The 24,427-nt window shown below is 35.1% G+C and overlaps 1 protein-coding gene and 1 pseudogene across 4 annotated transcripts in view; one reads left to right on the top strand and one right to left on the bottom strand.

Moving 5' to 3' along the window:
* The first annotated feature begins 2,634 nt into the window (after positions 1–2,634).
* The window catches only part of GPATCH8 (G-patch domain containing 8), a 71,917-nt gene continuing 50,124 nt past the window's right edge, over positions 2,635–24,427 (top strand). The window contains exons 1-2 of one of the 4 annotated variants that reach the window (XM_006910131.3): positions 2,635–2,741; positions 22,297–22,371. In XM_006910131.3, the coding sequence (XP_006910193.1) occupies positions 2,697–2,741; positions 22,297–22,371 (120 nt within the window). In that variant the 5' untranslated portion in view covers positions 2,635–2,696. Of the gene's footprint in view, positions 2,742–22,290; positions 22,372–23,367; positions 23,403–24,427 lie in introns of those variants that run through there. The other 3 variants (XM_015588029.2, XM_025045583.1, XM_015588030.2) reach the window with 3 other exon arrangements.
* On the bottom strand, positions 14,771–14,889 carry LOC112478452 (annotated as a pseudogene).

Below are 24,427 nucleotides of genomic sequence, written 5' to 3'. Positions count from 1 at the left end.
GGAGTTCAGAATATAGGACTCTAATTTTAAGTAGGGTGATCAGGGAAGACCTTACTGAGAAACTGACATTTGAATAAAGACCAGAAGGGGAGAAGGCAAGTCATGTGGATATCTGAGAAAGAATGATAGGCAGAAATAACAGCATACACAGAAGTCTCTATTGGGCAGGCTGAGGAAGAACAGGCCGGTGAGATGATGGTATAACCAGGAGGTGTGTCCAGAGAGGAAAAAGATCTGAAAGGTGAGGTGGTGCTAGGTGGACTTTGTACTGTGAATGGTAGGAAAAGCCACTGGTGGTTGGAGCAGGAGACTAGTGTGATTTGACTGACCTTTTCACAAGATCACCATAGCTCCTTTGTTGAGTTAGGGGGTCAGGGTGGAATCAGAACACTTATTAGCTATTGCAATAATTAAGGAGAAAGTGAACATGGCTTGGATTACCTTTTTCTGTTTTCTGGGGGACTTCCACAACTAACTTTTCTATTGACATTTCCATTAATGCTTAAGAAATTTTAACTCTCAAAACTTACTTCTTAATGTCTTAATATTCTTTTTTCTTTTTGGCATCTTATGCTCCCTGATGTGGTCCCTTGTTCCCTGATATGATCTTATATCTCTGTGAATACTGATTATAACTTTTTGATAGTTTCTTTTGCTGCTTCCATTATCTCTGGTTTCTGAATTTTTTTTCTGTTTGTTTTGTTACAAGTTTCCTTCAAATGTCTGGAAATACTTGGCTCTTCATTCTTACATAACAGCTGAGTGGAAACTCCATGTGAATAGGGCTTCCTGAAAGATGGACTTTTCTGTGGGCTAGTTGGGCAGGAACAACTTTACCTTTGGGAGACCTCACCCCCTCACTCCCATTTTTTGGTATGTGTGTTTTTCCACCCTAAGCCGATTTCCCAGAGAGGGATCCTGTGGCCTCTTGCTGGGAGAAGCCTCTCTGACCAGAACGTTGGCTTTTACCAAATCTTCCCATTTTCAGCATGATATCTCCTTTCTTAGCTGTGCCAGATATGTTAAAATCTCTCTGGTTCAGCCTTTCCAGAACAGAACCCTCCAGTGCTACCTGGGCGGGTAAGGGATTTAGTTTAACTTCTCTCTAAACTGCCTTGTAACTAGTCCTTCTGTTTTCAGTCCCATTTACATCCTCACCGTCAGTGGTAGCTGGTGATTACAGTTCCCAGGGCTTTCTGGTTACCTCAGCAATAATGAACTTGTTTTCTGGCTTCCTCACTTCAGGGCTTTGCTTCCTCCATTCTACTAAAGCCATTTCCAATTACCTACGCCTTCCAGCTTCCAAAATGTTGATATCTCTTCTCTGCTATTGTCCCATCTTCAGGTCTCTTTGTCCATGTGAATTTATGCCTATCCTTTTACAGTCATTTTAGTGGGATTGGAAGAGGGAGAAGAGGTAAATGTGCCAAGCATGATTCAATCTGCCACATTTACACTCAAGTCTCATTACAATATTTAAACTCTGTATCCTGCCACTCCTTAGGTAGGGAGCTCTTTTAAATGCTTAGAACTATTCTGCTTGGACTGGGGGGTGACCAAGACAGACAGTAACAAAGGAATAGAAGATATACACCCTTTCTCCAAAAAAATTACTTTTCATTTGACCCTCTCAGGGTAGGTAAGGGCCATTTTTTCCATTGTGTAATTTGTCAACTATTCTTTCGAAAACAGGGAAGTCCTGCTACCCCTTCTGTGTTTTATGTATTTTGGCTAAGGGAGCAAGAGGGCTGGGTGGGGTCCTCAGGAAGGTCATAAAATGGAAAAATCTGATTCATAACCCACACAAAGTTAGTGCTGGGCACTGGCAGTAGAGATTACCAAATTCAATTTCCTTCTTATATACAAAAGAAACTGAAGCCCAGACAGCGTTAGTTGATTTGAATCAACTCTGGTTTCTTGAGACGTACTTCTCTCAATCGCTTGAGAGTTCTTAGCAGTCTTTGAGCCTTTGGTTTTAATGTTCCTTTTGCCCCAAGGCGAGAGCCCCTTTCTATTCCGCAGGTCAAAGATCAGTTCACAGGTCCTCTCTCTCAACACAGCACCCAGTTTTACTTCAGGTAGCACTCGTTAATTATTGAAATTATGTAATTATTTAATTTCTATCTGATATTCCTCACTGGAATGTAAGCCCTGGGAGAGAAGAGATCGTTCCTGTCTCGTTCACTGTTTAATCCTCACGGCGAACCGGGATTCGAAATTTAGATCTGGCTTCAAAATCCGCGCTTTCAACCACTATATTACGCTGCTATTTGGTGAATATAGCAGAGGATGGGCTTCTGCACCCAGGAAGCAAGAAGGTAAAAAAGATATCACACTAGGAGAAATGAGCAAGTGGAAAATATACGGATGTACGCCCACCGAGGCCCCTGTGTCCTTTCTCTCCGGAAGCGCTTGCGGCTCTCCGGAAGTGCTTCCCGCTTTCCGGAACGAGTGCGCACGCGCGGCAGCCGGGGTCGCCCTGGGCGGCGTGCAGAGAGGGGACGAAAAAAGAGGTTCCGCCTCTGGGACTGACAGGCGCCTGCGCTCGCGGTGCTCCGTCTGGACGCGCTTTCTCACTTCCTTCTTCCATCGCCTGCGCGCGCCGGGTGGGCGTGAGAGAAGGCGGGGAACAGGGGAGGGGGCGGGTGTCGCGGGAGGGAAGGAGCGATCGTCCTAAGAGTAGTGAAGGCGGCAAAATGGCGGACCGCTTCTCCCGTTTCAACGAGGACCGAGACTTTCAGGTAAACAGGGGCGTCGCCGAAGATCCGGGGAAGGCACTGGCTGAGCCAGAATCTTCTCCTCCCCCGCTCCCGGCTCTCTTTCCTTCCAGGCTCTGCTGCAGCTTACGAACCGGCTCGCTCTTCTCCAGCTCCCGATTTTTTAAGGGCCTCCTGGTTTGAGGCGAGGCCACATCTCTTCTCATCCCGTATTCTCTTACCTCGTGAACTCAGGCCGCCGGATTTGCGGCTTCGGCTTGTTTGGGGTTCCGTTTTCGGAACTCCGGCCTGGTCTCCGGAGGGGGACTGCTTTCCCGGGTCTGCCCAGCCTGTGGAAGGCGCAGGGCTAGGCTCCCCAGGGAAAAGAGGGTTGGCTCGTTAGGGTTTGGGGCGAGTGTTGCTGAGACGTGGGCTTCCGAACCTCTGGATTTTGCTTGCACGGCTCTTATGGGGGAAGGGGGTCCTCCCTCTTTCCTTCCTCTAATTAATAAATCCATTTCATTGTCTATTTTTCCGTTTTGTTTTTTTTTTTTTCCTACCCAGAAAGGGGTGCCTTCTTGGTTAGTCAAACATTGAGATTTCCCCGAGCGTAATAAATGTTGCTGTTGTTAATAGGCGTTAATTGGGTCTGGAAAACAGTAAATTAGAGGACTATGGTTGATGTAAACTTCGCCCCCAATCATACTTCGAAAGATTTGTAATGATAATGGATTTTCCAAGTGGATGATAACTAGTGCCAAAAGCTTGATTTTTTTTCTCTTCAGTTGCAAATGTCGTATGGAAAAACGTCTTTGTGATAGCAAGCATTATTGAATTAAAAATTAAGGCAAATTAGGATAACTCATATTCCGGCTGTTTAAACTACCTTCTTGTTGAGCATTGTTACTGCAGAAATCTCGGTGACTAAAAGGGATTTAGTAGATTTGGGCCATTCAAAATACATCCTCAGAGTCTCAGAGGAACCACCGCATTACTACTGCATATCCTGGCAACAGCAATTTGGGTTGAGATGAACATCAGAACTCAAGTTTTTATCTCGCTGCAGGTCTTAAAGTAACACGGGAATACACTCTAGATATGTTTCAGAAGGCAGTATGAAGGGTTTGAATTCCCTGAGATGATCGAGTTGGTAAATAAATAGGCTAAATAAGCAGTTAAATCAGCACTGAACAATCTAGTGTATGGAACACTTACGAGAAGTTTTGCAGCAGTGAAGGATCTGGGGGCTGTTGAAAAGCCTTGTGAGCGTGCACCTGCTGTATAGCTGTAGCACAATACAGGATCTCAAGGTGTTTAAGGATGTAATGCAGGTCCAGGGAGTTTGAGGCAGCTCTTATTAGCCTTTTGATTCCTTGGAAGGATTGTTCTTTAGCGAGCACCATAATTCATGAGTAGGCTGCAAGGTGTATGGGGTTTATTAGTAACTTTTAAAGAGACATGCCGATAAAACCCCTCAAGTGCTTTTCAAAGGAGAGAATTTCAAGGTGACCTAATAAAATTGAAAATATGTAACAGACATATTTTGAGGGAAAATGGCTGTCAGCCACATAATTTCAGTAATTCAAATAAACAGGATTTCTAGAGCCTTGAAAGATTTTGATAACTGAATAGCAGGGTATGTGTGCTATCACCTGAACAAATTGAGAAAGCCTCTACCTTTTCAAGTAAGATGACTTTTCTGATGCTCTAGTTGGGTTTATGTAAAACCTGTTTTTAGTTGCTTGATAGCCCTTTGAAGGTACTACATATATATATATATTTTATTTCCTTTTATGTTGGAATAACTAACTCCTGCTGTCATCTAGGGAAATGTTAGTTTTTTAAGTCACATGTCCTAGTATTTTGGGTAAGTAGGGTATTGGGAACAAAAACCTTTTAGACAATTATAAGATGTTAAACCTTTTGTAAATTATCGTGCTCGTGTTTCCCAAACATTAATTTAAAACTACTTAAAGTAGTTTTACTGGATGTTTTACTAAAGGGGAAAATATAGATCAATTTTCATTAATGATATTCTTTGATTTAAGTTATTGGAGAGAAAATGCAATAGGACACTGCTGCATTTGGTTTATCTGAACATTTTCCAAGGTCAGGTTATTTAAAATTAAATGTGGCCTCCTTTTAAGGTGTGAAGTGATAAACAAGGTGAAGCCACTAAGTACATTTGAAAACATCCAAAATAGGTTTCCAGATACAGTGCATAGATCCTGTTGCTTTAAACAGATCTTATGGCACTGAAAATTTTTCTGTGTGTCTTCTCCGGTAAGTTCTAGATGGCTATCATTTTCTTTGCCTTTAATTTAGCAAGAGAATTGTAGAATTTCACTTTTTGCCAATTTACTATCACATGCAAATTTTGGAGAGTTTGAATGTTGTGAACTTAATATGGAGTCAAGGATAGGTTCACTATTAGATTTTGTGAACAGCTAAAGTTTGAAAGGTGTATTGTATACTGTAGTGAGGAGCTTAACAATGGTATGCCACTTGAAGTACATATAAAGAGTAATCATTATCAGGGACATTTAAAAAGCTTTGATAACTTCATTATAACAGTAAGCTTTACATATATATTACCTCATAATCTTCACAATTAACCCTATGAGACAGATACTGTTACTCCCATTTTCAAATGAGGCAGCTGAGGCACAGAGAGTTAACTTGGCCAAGTACACAGAGCTGGTAAAAGGCAGTGCCTGGATTCAGACTCTTGCTTTTTGACTCTTGAACCTGTGCGCAGGACCATTATCTCTACTGGCAGTAATATATTTTGTATAGCTGTAATTGAGTCATCAATTATGGAGGATAGATTTATATAGGTCACAAGGAATAAATGTGCTTTTAGAGAGGGGATACTATTAATTTTTACTCTGTTCTGTTTTGTTTAGATCTGTTTCTTGTTCTCCCAGGGCTATAAAACAATATACCCTCTATGAGAGTCTCCTAAGCAGGCTCATAGAAGGTATATTGTTATACAGTTGTTTTAGCTTAGATCTTTTGTCTAGACTTTTTAAGTAGTATTTTATCTTTGTAAATCTTTGTGTTCTAGGCTGATGTGTTTTTTTAATGCTTTAAGTGTTTTAACTATTAAGAATCTCTTCAGTGTCTGAACGAGACACGACTTTGCCTGCATTAACCAGATTAAGGCATATTTGTTCACGGATTGAAATATTACACAAACTAATGGAAAATATGTAGTGAAATTTAGGATATATATGTATTCAACACTTTAAGTTACAGATTTACTAAAGAAAGTTTTATTTGTACAGTGACATACAGCCTATAGATGTAAATGTACACCTTAGCTTTTAGTGGTTACGCAGCTGTTGATGATACAGCTGAATACTAGTGAGGGAATGTTCATTCTTCAGTTTGTGTACCTGCAGCGAACTGGAGATTTAAAGTAGCCTCTCATTCCTCATTGTTCCGAATGTATTTCCCATTAGATTTCTAAGGAAAAGGAACTATGATAATAGTGAGTAATAAAGTAATGAGAGAAACAAATATCTTAAAGGTCATAATAAAAATGTAAAAACTTACCATGAATTTTCTATAATCTATATAAGTAATCATAATGGCAAGTCATGTATTACTTTTATGTAGTATGTTTGTAGGATTCCTCTGTGTTCATATACCAGGATGTAACCATCAGATGATTCTTATTTGAGACCATTAAGTGAGGAGATTTACGGTTTAAATATACTTAAGGTCACAGGGGCATATTAGTATATTTTCTGTGTGGTACTATGTAATAAAGTTGGCATTCTAATGCAAGCATGCCAAAGATGACACATGGGCAAGTGTTCTAATCTCTGCTTTCTGGGGTTTTCTCCCATCATCTGGAAGAGATGCCACTAGTTATGAAAATCAGTGTCAGCTGTGCTTGGGATACTTAACCTTATGTAAAAGCATTACTATCATCTTTCTCATACATATTATGATAGGCCGATAGGATTGGAACTAAGGCCATACAAATTTCAAATCTGATGATGAATCAGCATGATTATTAACAAATTCAGAATTATTGGTTAGTATATTCTCGAGATCAAGAGTGACCAAGTAAGGTCAGCATAAGGGAAGACTCCGTGGTGATTTGAAGGGTAAATGGTATATGTTTAAGGCAAAAGGCACTTAAAAATGTGGGACAAATCAAGGAGTAACATCACAAAGATTTAAGTTGTCTTTGACTTGGAAAGAACTGTGATCATAGGGCTTTGTATGATGGTATGCTTATTTATTTGTTTTCAAAGTAGACATGGGAGACCAGGAAGAAAAAGATCTAGACCAATATACTTTTAGGCTGATTATTCCAGGGCTGATTGTTCTAGTGCCATCAGCATTTTAGAAAAATAGGTGTCCTGTTGTATTCTTTCCTTTTATTTTATATATGTCACACAGTTCTCATTTTAGAGTACTGCAGAGAGATTCTTTTATACATTTTCTCAGGTCATTACAGTAAGTTTCATAACCAGAACTAAAATTTGTGCTTTAAATTAAAAAAACATACAAAACATATAATTAGCTATCCCGATTGTGCTGCTTTATAGCTGAGGTACATTTGCATACAATTTCTGTCTATTTGGGTATATGATAAAATGAAAAAAAGGACTGTTTTCTTGATGTAGTCAAGATTACCATTTTTGAAAAGGAATAGCAGAAGTTCATGAGATATTGAATAATGGATTTGAAACCCATTTAGAGATTTCATCTTTGTTCTTGTGATTTAATAAGTTTCTAATATTTTATTAATGAAAATGGACCAGCTTGAGGTAGACATCCAGTTCTTGAATCCTATTAAAATTTCTTCCCTGAATCAACTTAGTACTTTTGCTTGTATGTCTGGCATTAATTCTCTTTTCATATTAGTATTGCCATTTAGTATTAAATAAAAGCTGACTCATAGTCATTACCAAAGGAATTACAAATGACCATCTCAAATACTGAAAGAAGTCATTGATTTGATATTGGAGTGAATACCAGAGATGTTGTAATGATTTTCCAGTTATAAGAAGTGAATTGTTCATTTAACTGTGGAATTCTAATCAGATGCGCTTAGTGCATATTGTATTAGTCAATGCAAAAATTTAAGTTTGCTTGGCTGAAAGATAAAATATACTGTATTGTCACGCTTATATTAAGTGATTTCTTTGGGATTTAACAAATATATTTAGTATCGTAAACTTAATTTAGGAATGTATGGGAGAAAAAGTAGCTAAAGTTGCTTTGACATTGTATATAGTTTGTTAGCACATGTAAGTGCTATAGTGAGAAATAAGTTAGGGCTAAAACAGGAATTTCCTATTATTTGGCTTAATTGTTATTTTTACTGACAGTATTGAAATCACATAAATCTTGCATTATGTGCCATTCGAGCAAGCAGAAACTATCTTTGTAATAGTACATGTTGGTCTCATCTCACAAGGTATCAATTGTGTTGTCAGCCTTACCACTCTTTGGCTAATACATTGATTTCAAAGAGGAATTTCAGTTTATTTCTGTGTTTTATAGAATTGAAATATATAACAGCTCTTCAGGTTTAAAGTTGTAATAGAAAAAAGTCATTGCTCATGTTTTGTGATTGACATTTTAAATAATAATTGCTAGAAAAGTCAGTACTCATATTTTACAGTTCATGTAACATGTTTCAAGAATTGATGAGGAAGTTTTTCACCCTTTTGTGAGCAGAACTCACCAAAAATCAAGAAATGAATTTCATACTGTATGTCTTGACTATGGAAGAAGCTAAAGCTAATGCTTGTGGATTATATGCTGTAGTTTCTCTTGTTGGCTATGAGTAAAATTATGAGGTTTCTTAAATGGCAAAAGTGGTTGAAATTATAATTGGCTTAATACTACTTTAGAGTATCATCTGCACAAGAGATAACAAGGGATATATTTATCTTGATATTTTTTAGAATATATAAACTAATTTTTGAAAAGACTTAAACTTTGAATAGTGGTTCTACTAAGAAGTATGCGTTAGTATATCTGTGAGGAAAGTTGATTAAAGGTTTTTCAAGGAGATTTTGTTCTAGATGGAAAGATAACGGAAGTAATGTAACATTTAACTTATTACTCATAAGACCTACACAACTATCAGATGAATAGTATAGTCAATCGATGCAAAACTCTAAGGAAAAGAGAGAATCCTTAAAGTGGGGTGATTGGGTGTGCCTTTATGAAGTCAGCATTTAAGCTGGATCTTTAAAGATGATGGGATTTTATCCTAGCAAAGAAAAATAATGGTAGGCATTCATTTGGAGAAAATAGCCAGGGCAAAAGTATAGAAGTGGAACAAGCAGAACTGTTTTTTTAGAGCAGTGAATAAACAGTTGGGAAACAGTGAAAGCTAGGGTTAAAATAAGTTTTATTTTAATGCTTTAACCAGGAATGTATTAGCTATTTGAGATTTTTAAACTGAGATAGACATCAAAGTAATTTTTATTCAAGGAAGATTAATTCATATGTAATTGTGTTAGGTGTGCCATACATACAGTTAAAACTTGATAACCAGTCTCCATTAACCATAATTTATGTGAGTGGCGGCAAGGGTGTGCAGGGTGTATACCAAAGAGTGATTATGATAATTGACTATGTGAATTTAAGCTTGGCAGAGACATAAGTGAGGACCGTTGCGGGGTAGAGGGTGGAGTGAAAAGTCGGATCAATGGAGTGTAGGTTCTGATGGAGTTTAAGCATCAAAGTGGAGGTACTAGAGGGAGTGAGCTGGAAAGATAGAAGGTTATATATGGATGGAGAGGACAGTATTTGAAATAGAGATTATGGAAGACTTGAGAATATTGATAATAACCATAAGAATGAAAGGCTAAGGTAGAATGGACAACAAGATCATTATAGGAAAGAAAGTTAAGGAACTGCATTACCAGTAAGTTGTAAATTCATGTAATCTGGATATTAGAATGGTATTATCATGTAGTTGTATTCTGTCATGGTTTAGTAAGTGCCCTTATACAGTCCCCAACCTTTTTGCACCAGGAGCTCCTGCGCCTATGAGAATCTAATGCCTGATGATCTGAGGTGGAGCTGAGGTGGTTATGTTAGCGCTGGGGAGCAACTGCAAATACAGATGAAGCTTTCCTTGCCCACCGCTCAACTTGTGCTTTGTGGCCCGGTTCCTAGCAGGCCAGGGACCAATACTCAGCCTGGGAGTTGGGACCCCTGACCTTATATAATTCTTGTCTAATTCTTCCAGTAACTCAGGTAAATAGAATAGGTAGTAACTCTATTTTATAGATTAAGAAACTCGGGCCCAGATAAATTATTTTGCCCAATATTGACCTCGGTTTCAAACTTTAATCGTCTGATTTCTTTTGTAGTGTTCTTTCTGCTTGTGGTATAGAGATTGGCCTTTTTTTGAGGAAATGAATGCTGGTGTTGTCTAGAATGCAAAAGCATTGTTTCCTTTTAATATGTGGTTTTCACCAGTTAACTAACTGGTAAGAAATAGTTGGTATGCTTATCATTAAACATATTTTTCCCCCAGAAACATCTCAGTGTTATAAATTTAATTGATGTGTTTATGACTTTGTCAGCCTTTTTACTGTGTTATAGGTCTGCCAGACAATTCCATTTCATTCCATTCCTCAAACATTTATTGTGTGCCCACTTGTTAGCACGGCATCATAAAAGGATAAGAAAAGAAGATAAAATCAGTCCATTTTGTTCATTTGTTCCAGTAAAGTCGATGGGAGAGGAGAATGGTACTTGTACTGGAGACTGTCAACTTAGGATACTGTAAATTTATCTTTGACCAGTATCAGCATCAAAAGATGACTGGTATGATACTTAATGATAAGACTCTCAGCTACTATTTGTCGAGTACTTATTACATGCCAGGTCCCTTGCCAAAGGCATTTCGGAGATATTTAATCCAAGTAACCATCCAAACCAGGTGGTGGTATCCCTCATTTTATGGATGAGAAAACAGGCTTGGAAAAATTGAGGCCACACAGTTAGTAAACTCAGATTTGAAACTAACTTGGCTTATAAAACTCTTAAGCACCTGGTGCCCTTGTAACAGGTATATCTCTTTCCCCCTCATTTTCCTGCCATCTTATAGTTCTGTTGTTATCTGGACATGCTAGGTTCTTTTATTATTGTTGTTTTCATATATGTTCTTGACTGGGATTCCTGCTACTCATTCCTCAAGACTCAATTTGATGTTATTGCTGACATCTTCCCTAGGTAGAGTTAGTTGCTTCATTTTCTGTGCTCCCACAGCACTTCAGTCATGTTTTAGTAATAGCTCTTTTACAAGTAATAGTAGTAGCTAACAGTACATTGTGCTTATTCTGTTAGGCACTGTTATTATTATCTCATCCAATCCCACAGTAAGATAGGTTCTATTATTTCTGTTTTACAAATGAAAAACTTAGCCATTTCACATGGCTATCAAGTCGAAGAGGTAGCTTTCAGGTAGTTTGGACCAGTCTCAGCCTTTAAGCATTGTGCTATTTTATCTCTCCAACTATGGACTTCTTTCTTATAGTTTTTCTCATCTCATGGGACTTAGAACTCCTTAAATGAGAGTCTTCTTTTGTTTTATTCATTTTTCTAGCATTGAGTCAGGGCCTGGCATCTAGAAGTTCATATATTTGATTTAATGGTTAAGTAGAGTCAGATATGTAGGGTTAGTAAAGTCTGAGAAGAATGTTCAGATTTGGAGACTCAGCTTCCTGCTGTGCTGTGGATTATCTAGGTTGGACTTTTTCTGAGCTATCTTAGAAAACCAGTTGAGGCATATTTCAAGTATGGAGGTTGTGTTATGGATAGTTACAATCTCACTTTATTGTATATTGTATATAATTATAGCAGTTATCTTTTAGTCATGAGTTTTGTGTGACACATCAGACATACACTTTTCTGTGGACTAGTATGCATGTCTAAATAGACAGAGATCTACCATGCCAGCCAGTGGTAAAAAAATAATATACATTACTCTGGGTCTCAGAGGAATTCTTAACTGTCTCCCTACTTTTTGAATGCCTCAAAAATTGTTTGCTGTATTTTGCATGCATTTCTGAAAAAAGTTGATCCCCCCTACCATGGGGTTTTGAAAAGTTAATTTTTCAGTGTAGTGCTCTTTTTTTTCTTCTTTGGAAATAATTCTTGTTCTAGTCAAATTATCCAGAAAATTTGATATGTCAAACAGATGTACATGTATTATTAGACTACTGTGTGATATGCTCCTTCTCTTGACCCAGTGTAATATATTCAAGTTCTTAAGTTATTTGCTGAGATTGCTAGCCAATTATCTTTCATACCAGTTTACATAGAATTAAATTTAATAACTGAATTTATTCTTCTGGGTTATTGACTTACCTCAACAATGCTCTAAAATAATAATTCATTTCTTTCTACCTCTTTAAACCTCACAACTGATGCAGTAATACCCTAGTGTAATTGTCTGGATTTTACAGCTGGAGAAACATGCCTAGGCCTAGCAAGAGATTTGGTAATTTGCCCGAGGTTATACAGCCAGCAGATGGTAATGATGATTTCTGGTGTCTCTGACTTCAGAGATCATTGGTTTTTATAATAGTATACTGAAGTTGTTGTAGATCAAACTATATGATTGTGAAAACAATAGTGAATAATTGGGGTTTTTGAGGAATTGACCACAGTGGTGTCTCTGTCCACTTTCTAAGGTGAAATAAATTTTAAGTATACTAATAAAATGACACCATTAATCCCCCAAAATATCCATTTCTTTTTGAATAGGTTTTTCTCTGAGACATGTTTTTGAATTAGTTTATTTGGAATGAATAAAGGAGAAGGGGACAGAGATGAAGTCTCATTTATTTGGTGATAGAGGAGGACTGGTTTTGTTCGTAGGTGGAATATGAAGCTATTCTGTATGGCTCTATCTGCTAAACATACCCCAGCCCCCCCCCCCCCCGGGTTTTTTTTTTTTTTGGTCTCTGGCAGGCGAGATCATCATTATGTGTTTTGAATTTAGAAAGTCCAAATTATAAACAAGTCCGTTACTCGAGTTGCGAGGTAGGGCTAAGATTAATAGATCCACTTAGTGACATTAGACCATCTTAAAGGAATAATGGTAAATACAGTACAAAAGATAAGTTTGGTTGGGGAGATTTGGAGCAGAGAGATAGGAATGTCTACAGTATGCAGCTTACTATCCAGAGCCAGATGCTAAAAGATAGGGCTAGCAGGAGTGGTACAATATACTGCCAAAGATAAAACTACTTTAAACTTGCCTCATCCCTAGTCTAAATGGGAAGTCAGACAGGATTTAAGACTGTAGCCTATATAACCCTGTTAATAATCGATTTGTTCATCAGAATCTTTGGATCCATTGACTTTGGTTATGAGTATTATTTTTCTTTAAATTTTTTGAAGAAATTATATTAAATTTTAATAGTCATAGAAAGGTGGAAGAGAATGTCAGCTTGTTAGGGTCTTAAATAATGTGTTTTCCATTTGAGTTTGTGGGCTTTTGATTGTGATCTTTAAAGAATTGTCCTGATAATTTCCTCTTCTGTAGCTCTAATTTTCCTTATTAATGACCACATAGTTAATCCACTGGAAAAGGTACAGCTATGATAGGTGGATTCCAAATCAGCACTGGTTAGCAAATTATAAGGATAAATTTAGGGCAGTCTGTCTCTATATTTAAATGATCACCACAGCTAAATTTGTAATAGAGAAGTTTCCACATTTGTCCTGTGCTTGAAAACAGAATCCTTGACCTGTAAGGAACTGGAGCTACTGTGTATTTTAATGACATGAAGGTCAGCAGGTACCTGCCAGAAGTTGAAGCTTTTTTTTGAAAGAGGCAATTGAAGAGAAATCAGCTGGGTTATATATCTATATATATATATATATAGGGTGTGCACATTAAAAAATATTTAATACTTTTTTCCTAAGAAAAGTGAAATTGCTTCGAGTCAGATCCCTTTGAACTTAATTTTCTGATCAGCATAAATGAAAAGCTGTATTTCAATTCTGAAAACATATATTTAGAAATGAAGAGTTGATTAAGACAATGGGAAAAAAGTATTCTGAGCAATCATCATTAAAACTAAATTTTAGGGTAAGCTAAACAGGGTCGGGCCTGGTTAGTACTTGGAAGGGAGACTACCTAGGAAGACCAGGTACTATAGGCATTAAAAAAAAAACATCAAAAACACTTTTTAGGAATGTTTTAACATAGAATCTGAATTTTCTCTAGAAAGATCAAGTGTTCCAGTTTATGCCTTTTGTCCTGGTATAATTACTATTAGCACTCCTTTTTACTCAGAGTGCCCTAGTTTGTGTGATACATTATATATATGATCATCCTAGTTCTAATGGGAATTGAGAGATCTAAATGAGGTTTTGAAAAGGGGGTAAAGCAGAAAAAGATACTCTTCAAATCCCTGTTGAGGCCTTCAGAAGATCAGATGCTGTACTATTTTTGGAAAGAATAATCTTATTAAGTCTAAGTTCATCAGAATGACTTGAAAAAATTGGGAGAGGGTGAGGAGAGGCAAGAAAAAATATTTATCACCAACACCATCACCACCACCACTTCTACAGTTTGCCCTGCTTGTTTGAAATCACATTTTATATTCCTTTGGTTTTTTTTCTTTCTTTCTTTTTTTCTTTTCTAGTACAACATTCAAAAGGACAAATGGATTGAGAGTGAAAAAAAAGTAAACCACTTACCCTTCTCAAAGACAACCACTGTTTCCAGTTGCATGTTTGTTCTTTTAGAGTTGCATAATACATACACAAGCATTCTCTACTCAACCTTTCCAGAGAGTAGCATGTAATCATATTTTTCAACACTTTGATTTTTTTCTTAGTAATGGGTGTGGAGATTATCTCATAACTAAAAGGTTTTTATTTTTTGTTTTTATTTGAAACTAAGTTTAGATTTATAGCACAGCTGCAGTAACAGTATAGAGAGTTTTGGTATCCCACCCAACTTCCCCTTCCACAATACCCATAATATAATTATCAAAACTAGGAAATTAATATTGGTACAATAACATTAAACTGTAGACATTATTTAAAATTTTTTTTTTTTTTAACGCTTACAGCACCTGGTCTTCTTAGGTGGTCTTCCATCCAAGTACTAACCAGGCCTGGCCCTGCTTAGCTTCCAAGATCAGACAGGATTAGGCTTGTTCAGGATAGCATGGCCGTAGACCCTTATTAAAATTTTACCACTTTTCTCACTAATGTCCTGTTTTTGTTCCATGATCCCATCCAGGATTCCACATTGATTGCATAGCTTTTCTTTGTTTCTTCAAATATGTAACAGTTCCTCAGTCTGTCCCTGTCTTTTGTGATAACTAGAAGCTTCTGACTAATTCTGCTTTCTGTAGAGAATATTGTTTCAGAATTATGAAGGCAAGGTGATTTTTTTTTTTTTGAGTCTTTGGGTTTTATATAGTATAATACAGTGATAGGAATATGGGACTAAGAATCAGAAGTCTGAATTTTCAACAACCTCTGTATTTTCTTAGTTTATAAAATGGTAATGATGAAAAAACTCCTAAATTCAATTGATTGCCAAATCCTGTGCAGTTAAGTCCTCTCAACGCCATCTATGGGTTCTTCGACTTTAAGCGAAACAACATAATGAAACCAATTTTACCATAGACTAATTAATATAATCAAGCATTAAGTCCTTACAGCATTGTAATAGAACGAAATGTTATTCGAGGACCTGCTGTATTGAGTATCTCACAAGCTTGTTAACATAAGGTTTCTGACGGTGTTTTATAAAGCTAAAAGAAGCTATACATGTCTGTGTGTATAGAGTGTATAGACCCCTCCCAAAACTTAAAAAAAAATAAATCTTTTGTTTTAGGACAGTTTTAGACTTACAGAAAGATTGATAAGATAGTAGAGTTCCCATATATACCTTATATACTCTGCACCCAATTTTCCTTATTATTAACAACTTAAATTAGTATGGCATATTATTTAACCAGCTCACTACCACTAATGAAGCAGTATTGAATAAATTATTATTCACTAAAGTCCATACCTTTATTCAGATAGCCTTAGTATTCCCTAATGTTCTTTTTCTGTTCCGGGATCCCATACAGAAATACGGCATTACATTTAGTAGTCATGTCTTTTCAGACTCTTCTTGGCTGTGACAGTTTCTAAAACTTTTAAAGGGCAACAATTTGGTTAATGTTATAATTGTCGTTAATTTTGGATCTAATTTAATAAATATTTCAATTTAGCACAAGTATGTATAGCACAATGGGACCCTGTGTCTGATTTTTATTTTATATTTGTTTAATCTTTTTAAAGCAAACTCTTTGACTTGTACATTTATGTTTGTGACATTTTTAGGTACACTTATGATTTATTTGATACAAAAGCCTTTATTAGGAGCATGGATCTGAAATTTAACATTGTTCCTATAGAAAAAAAAAGATTTTTTTTAAATGATCTGGTTCAGGGAAAACTAAGGACTGCTTGCTTCTTCTGGTTAAAGAGGCAGAATTTCATTTGTCGTCTTCGACCACCTAATGGCCAACAAATACAGTCCTTAACTCTTTCTTTGAGGAAGGACACCTCTAATCTTTAAGGCAATTTCCTCCAAATTTCCTTTGTCTTGATCTTCCCTGTCAATTTCTTCGTTTTCTGTATATTCAGCCCCCCCTTTAAAAATCCTAAAAACAGTTTTAAAAAACAAGTCTTATACTACTCTACTAGCTGGGTATAGAGTAAATCATAGAGCAGAGAATAAACCGGTGTCCTGTAAAGCCAGCCTTGTACCTTTTTACCCCTACGTGTGAGAGTCCCTACACTCCTCCCTTGCACTTGGCTAACATCCAGCTTACTTCCACTTTGAAGTCTTGACTGACACTTCTAGTCTGTGCTCCCCCAGCTTTTCATTTACAACTCGGTCATGGCACTTACATTGTACACTGTTTACCTGTCTTTTCCATGAGGCATAGTTCTTAAGTCCAAGTACTTTTCCTTCTCTGTGTCCTGTGCCAGAACAGTTCCTAGTAGATGGCAGAAAATTATTGAATATTATGTGTTGGGTTAGACTAACATGTTCTTTTATGCAACTAAAAAGAGAAGAGGCTGGTTCATACAAGATGATTTCTTTTTAAAGTTAACCACTGTAAAGACTCAGTACTTCATCTTTGCTCTTGCCCTCTAATTTTTTCAGTCTTTTTAAGGTGATTTGTACTGTTCACAAATTATGCCCATTAAGGGTGTTTTTGTAAAATACTTTTCTCCAGACATTTTGTTAGGCTGAACTTGTGGGTAGGTAGAACTTAATTTAAATCTTGCACTTAGATGTGTTACCTAGTCCAATAGTCTCATCACAGGAGAGGAAATTTTGTGCTAACAGTGTCTTTAATATTTTAGAACATTGTGCCTCCCTTTATTAAATATTTAATAATGTATTATTAAAACAAATAGTACAGATATAAAAGTGGATATTGTTAAATTTCAGCCTACATCGTTAACAAAGTAAAAAGTGAAAGAAAGCCCTTTCTGTTTCATTTCTTAGAGATGATCATTGTTACCAATTTTATAATTTTGTAGTAAAGTTTTAAAATGGACATTATTTGGAAGAAATGCTTTAGAAATATTTAGAAATTACATTGCTAACTTTATCTTTTTGTTTACTTTTAAAAAAATATGTACTTCATTTTTTAGAGCAGTTTTAGATTCACAGCAAAGTTAAGCTGAAAATACGGAGAGTTCCTATATATCCATTTTCCTCTGTACACCAGAGTGGTACATTTGTTAGGAAAGACAGCCAACATTGATAAACCATCAGCCAAGGTCCTAGTTTACATTAGGGTTCATTCTTAGTATAGTTTTGTAGCTTTTGACAAGTGGCGTATAATGACATATATCCATCATTATAGTATCTTACAGAATAGTTTCACTGCCCAAAAGATCTCCTGTGCTGTTCTACCTATTTATCATTTCTTTCCCCGGCAACCATTCTAATATGCAGTGGTATTTTGTTTTAATTTGCAATTTGCTAACGTTGAGCATATTTTCATATACTGATTTGCCATCTGTGTATCTTCTTTGGTGAGATGTCAGTTCAGATCTTCTGTCCAATTTTTTTTGTTGTTTAAAAATTTTTTTGTATATTTTGGACAACAGTCTTTTATCAGGTGTCTTTTGCACATAATCCTCCCAGTCCGTAGCTTGTCTTCTCTTTCTCTTAACAGTATCTTTGGCAGAACAGTTTTAAGTTTTAATAAAGTTCGATTTGTCAGTTATTTCATGGATCATGCCTTTGATGTTGATTTTAAAAGTCATCACCAAACCCAAAGTCACCTACTTTTTTGTTTGCTTTTACTTGGTTTTCATGTCATTGGATTAAACTACATTTATTTTGGTGGTAGGTGAAATATTTTATGCTTCACCAAGGATTATGTTCATTGAGGTTAACATTTTGCTTTTGTGAGAATTCATGGCATTTTTAAAATTAACTAATTAGCTCTTTTCTGTAGGATAAGTTTAATTCAGTTTAAATCTGCAAATTCATGGAATTTTAGACCAAGAAATGCCATAAAAGAGTGTCTAGTTCAAGTTCTGCATTTTACAAATAAATACACAGTGGATGAGAAATATAACATTTGTATGAGGTCATACAGCAAGTTAGCAATAAAAACAGTACTTAAAATTGGTGATAATTGGTTTAAAGAACTGAACTGGAAGACGTATTGATAATTTTTCTTATATGAAAAGTACGTTTTCTGTTGGTAGGTGTTTCTTATTTTTTATGACTGAGTGTTATGGTTTCTAATACTTTTAAAGGATACATTTTAAAACAGTAAAAAATATAAACAAGTTTTTATATTTTTCAAATGTTGAGAATTTCTCTCATTTCACTTAGTTATGATTATTTGTAGAATTTTTTTCAGGCTGTTTAAAGTCAACTGCTATCTTGAAAATCAGCAGATAGTTAAATTTTTTTTAAAACTAAACTTTAGATGTTTTTCTTCAGATATGTTTATCAGCTTTGGTCACATTTGCAGAATACCTTACTTAGTTCTTGTCCGCGTAGTCTTATGCAGTTGTAATCAGTGAACTACATTTTTGATTTTTTCCCCTTGCATTTAACTTAAAATTAACATATTTCTATGTAGTTTTAAAACTTGTATGACTCTCTTAATTGTTGCATTAATAAAATAATATTAAACTCTTTTGGACATTTATTTCTATATATATGTCTGTGTATATGTATATATATGAGAAGAGCTACAGTGAATATTATCTACATTTTAAATTTGTGATAGCTGTGGAAAATGTGATATTTTTCTCCCAGTGTTCCCCCTGGGAACTGCCTTTTTCTCCTGGGGTAAAAAAAAAGCCACAAAGTAGCATAACAGAAAGAGCGCAAACTTTGAAGTTACAGAAGTTTGGGTTTGGAATTTGGGCTTCTTTACTATTTAAGTAACTTTGAGCAAATATTTTACACTCTCTGCATTCTACATTTGAAAATGGAAATAATGAATGAAACCTACCTTGTTGGGTCATTGCGGGGATTAATTGAGATGCCTGTCAAGTACAGCACCTGATGCCTATTAATAGGTATTCAAAAGATAGCTGTTACTAATGTACTGTTTAGCAAGACCACAGAAGTAAATTGTTAAAATTAAGTTTTTCTCTGAGCTTTCTTTTCTAAACAAATCTCTAATTTAGACTGAATCAAAAATTCCAGCAGGGTATTTTTACTTTTTAACATGTAATTTGTTGGTTTCTTCAAAAAGATCATTTGGTTAAAATTTTTAAATCTCTGAATCCAGATGGTTTAGTGTCTTTGAACTATTTTTTTCCCATCTAATCAGTTTTTAAACTGAAATTTATTACAGTTGCAAAAACACTGTGGATGATTGGTAGATAACTATGTATATAGCCAACTTCTCAGCAGTGATAGAGCAACTGGTGTCAGTTATTGGAAGACTGGCAAAGAAATGAGCTTGTTTCCTATTATGTCTATATATATACTTTTAAAAAAATGTTTCAAATACCCAAATAGAAATCATAATCTCATTTTTTGTTTATCTTTGGGTGTTTAAAACGAAACTACATATTTTGAATCAATACTATTTAAAATAAATTCCCGACGAAATAAAAAGGAACAGATTACTCATATAAGCAGGAACATGGATGAATTTCAGATGTATTATGCTGAATGAGTGGTGACAGAAAGAAAGATCTAACTATGGGAAGTGAACACATGGGGTAAACATGTATATGCCTTACTGTTAAAGTATACAGCTGAAATTTATTGGATTTCGTTAACCAATGTCACCATAAAAAAATTAAAAATTTTTTTAAAATTAAAAAAAATTTTACTTCATGGTTCTGTTTATATGGCATTCTGGAAAAGGCAAAACTAAAGAAAATTGATGAGTGTTTGACATGAGCTATATACTGATTGTGGTGGTGGCTACACTCTGATACATTTTGTTAAAGCTCAAACTATACACCAGTAGGTGAATTTCACTCTATCTTAAGTATTATTTATTTTTTAATGAAAAGGGGACAGAAAATCAAATATTTCTACATCTCCTGCCACCTCCCCAAATTAAAAAAATATATATATTGTTTCAGTTTAAATCCTTTCTTGTAAAAGCATTATGGTGGTGGTTACATGAATCTGTGTTAAAATTCATAGAACTGCGCCATCAAAAGTATTACCGTATGACAGCTTTTTTAAATAAAATAAATTTGCATAGACAGCTTTAGAATACACAAGAAGCTGGTACTAGAGGTTAACTCTTAGAGAACTAAGTGCCTAAGAGACAAGTAAGTTCATGCTTTTATTATATCATCTTTGATAGTGATTAATTTGGGGACAGTTCTCTTTTGATTTAAAATGTCCTAAAGTCAATATTATAAAGGCTTAATTACTTTAAAAATAGTACCAGTTTTTGGTAAGATGAGATTTTTTTTATTAAGTCATATAGAGCTCAAGAGCAAAAGGGAATTATAGATTTGGTTGGTCATTGGTGTTTGTAATATCATGAAGCTTAAGTTAATCTAAGTATTCGAATGTTTGTTTATTAAGAATTAAAAAGTACTTTGCAGTGAACACTTTTTAAGTAACTTAATCTTTTTTTCTATTTTTCAGTTAAAGTTGACATTCAACATTATTGTTAATCTTTTAAATATTGCCATAGAAATTAAAATGCCAAGAGACAGGTTTTATTTTAAAGAGATCGCTTAAAATATTGGAGATTAATTTAAGATAGACTTTCAAGATCGATAGCTATTTTTTTTCTCTGTCTCTCTTTCTCTTTTTTAGTATTTGTTGGTTGCTACTCCTTGATCTTGGAATACCTGCTCTTAAATCCTATTCCATTTTTAAGATTTGCTCTTTTCTTGTCTGAAAAACCCACTCCTATGCTGTTACTCCTTTATTCTTTGGAAATACTATCACAGTTTTATTTTTATTATTTTGTGGAGGTAAAATACACATAAAATTTACCATTTTAACTATTTTTAAAGTGTACAGTTTAGTGGCATCATGTACATTGACAGTGTTTCATGACCATTATCACTACCACTAACTCCAGAACTTTTTCATCACTGCCACACAATTTTAGCACTTAATTCTTCTCTAGTGTTTAGCCACTATATTACATTTTGGGAGTTGTAAGAGAGAAACAAGCATATATTTGTGGTACAGTGTGGCAAATGATGTTAGAACTCTCTATCCTTAAATTTTTTTCAACTAAAATTTCACCTTGAAAAAACAAAGCATCTTTTTATTAGGTTAACATTTAAGTTGTCATGCCACTCCACACACTGAAATAATTTAGGCTGGACTAAAGTCTTTAATCTTTTGATTTAGGTCAATTCAGGACTCACAAATCCTCATGCCCAATACTTTGTAACAAGAAGGGAACCAGAAAATTGATATTCTGATATAAAGCCAAATTATTAGCTCTTCCTTTCTAATGGAGTAGGGACATCAAAGAAAACTATGATGAGAGAGAACTTCTAGTTGTCTGCACTTATCCTCAATTGAACTGTTTTGACTTATTCTAGTGGCAGTGACACTGCCTGATTATGGTCAAATATGCCGTTATACAGCATATTTATCTCTATTGGCAGATCATTTGAGGAATAGCTGCATTTGGGATACTGTGTCAAGAGATTGTGTTTTTGAATTCCTTGAAACTTTAGCAGTTTTAGTTAAAAGCAATGTTAATATTGAAAAGTATAATAAAAATTTTATTTGCATTCTATTACTGTGACTTCTTTAGTACAAGATTGTTTATGAAAAGTAAATCAATATGGCCCTTTGTTTTTTAAGATTCTGTAATTTTTCTAAGATAGTCTAAGAAAGTTGAAAACCCAAATGGTTGGTAGTGTTTTATTTAGCAATTTCATGCTTATCATAGGAAGAAGAGTTCATATTACTAGGCCTAGACTCCTGATTAAATTTTTTAGATCTTAAAAAAGTCTGAATTTGTTGCACAGTTTTTATTGTCTCCTATAAATAATGAAAAGTTAAAAATAACCTTTAGCTTTATTAAGTTATTGATAATTTTGGCATTTATTGCTTTTGAAAAATAACTAGTCTTATTTTTTTCAGGGTAATCACTTTGATCAGTATGAAGAAGGACATTTGGAAATTGAACAAGCATCACTTGACAAGCCTATTGAATCGGTAAGATGATCAGTGCTTAATTTTGGGTCATAGCTAGTTAGGTGTAGTGTTCGTGTGACACTTGATGTGAATGAAGTTAAACTTATTAATAACTTATAGTACAGTTTAGAGCTGTTTTCTTGCATGCTTGACAATAATCAGACAGTTTAGGATGTAATCTAATATTTAATATGTTGGGATGTCTGAAAAATCTAGAAACAATTTAGAATTTTTACAAAGGTATATAATTTTGGCCCAAACTAATATTCTGTTAAAATAATCAAGTTAAAAGTTTAATGTTTTTGTAAATTGAATAAAGGAGTAAAATGTATTTTGATCCTTTAAAAGCTTCACCTTTCCTGGGCAACACAATCATGTAATGTTCCATTAGGAATAGTTAAGGACTCATTATTTGCCAGACTCTTGTGAAACGTGGTAAATTTGGTTTCTGTATCGTAAGAGATGTCTGGGTGTTGTCAGAAGTTGATTCTTTTTATCTCTTAACACAGCTTAGTTTTGGATATTGCTACAGAGCAATAGAACAAGGAGATTTATTTTCCTGACTCTTAATTTTTAAAAAAATCTTAATTTTTGAACATTGTCTTTATTTTGAGAAGCCCTTTATTTTCAAATCACACAGTCCCTTATTAAAATGTATAAATTTGTCAGTATTGTCAGTATTTAATATTTGTACTTAAGTGTACATATTTAATAAGGGTTTCAGTGAATTATTTCAACTTGAGTAAAAAATGATCAAAGCAGGAATCTTATTCTTTATAACAGCCAAGACATCTCGCCTCTCCTTTTAAGAAACACTGGCGTCTTCTCCCTCAGGAAAATAAGGCAATTTAGAGAGCAGAGATATTTTAACTTTAGCTTTTATTTTCAAAACTGTAACATAGTAAAGGATCAACATATATTTATGTTCCTAATTAGGTTGGAATTGTGTGTTTGTGTGTGTTTAGATGTTTACAGAAATTTACACAACTTGGGGTGTTCGACATTTTTCTTCCACAGCAGTTGGCCCATATTAGCTAAGCAGCCATGATCTGGTTTGTATTGCACGGTCTGCCTTTTTTTAATTTCTTCTCTAGGGTTTCTTTCTCCCCCTCTTCCCTTTCTTATTTCTGTTCTTCTGGTCCAGTGAACACTGCATATAGTACTTTCTGTCTTAATGTGCTGGCATGATGCTAGACTTAGGCATGGCAGTAATTGATGACGCATGTGATAATGCTGCAGAGGGAGAGTTCACATCTGGTGTTGTGCTGAAACCCAGTCTTGTGTTTTGACTTAAGGATAAAATGCCAAGCCCACTTTGCTGAGTTAAAAATTACTTGCATTTTTGCCTTGTTCTGTTTCATCTTGGGAATTATCACAAGGCAGAATTTTACAATGAAATCTGTAGGCTAGCTAGATCAGTATCGTGTACTTGAAAAACAATTTTATTTTTCTATCGCAAATGTTTCTTTGGGTCAAAGTTTAAGAACAGATAGCAGTCAGAAGCAAGGCCCAAGTACCATATTCTATAAAGTTGGTTAATATTCTTATATAAGCTATATTCTCACTCAACAATTCCAGGAAATTTAATTAGACTAAATTTGCAGCCTAGAATTCATTGTCACTATATTCAAAGATTTTGAAAAGCACTAAATTAAATAATATTTGACATTTTTTAAGCCTTCTTTTAAGGCTACATTTTAAGATTTTTGGAACATTCATTCCTTTGGCATGTGAGACTAATGCTCTCTTTCTTCTCACACTGTCCAGGATTTTTTCCAGCACATGTCATAGGGAGAACACTATCAGAAGACAGTCTAACTGAGTAATAATCATTGTTGAGTAGTGTCAGTAGGTGTGGAATTGATATACGTTTTATTTATTAAATAGTATTGTCTTCACTTAAAATAGCAAATGATATAGCACTCAGACTGGATATTTAATTTTTTAGCAAATAAGTATGCGTTTAGAGAGATATATTAATAATTGTATTTCTAATATAAATTTACTCCCCCAATACATAAATATATGTATTATTTGTGCTGTGGTAGTTTAGGTGGGAAGAGGAGGAGCTTCATAG

Source organism: Pteropus alecto, unplaced genomic scaffold (genome assembly GCF_000325575.1).
Source record: "Pteropus alecto unplaced genomic scaffold, ASM32557v1 scaffold313, whole genome shotgun sequence".
NCBI classification, from domain to species: domain Eukaryota; kingdom Metazoa; phylum Chordata; class Mammalia; order Chiroptera; family Pteropodidae; genus Pteropus; species Pteropus alecto.
The sequence above is the reverse complement of the archived record's forward strand: the minus strand, read 5'-3'. Positions and strand labels throughout refer to the sequence as shown.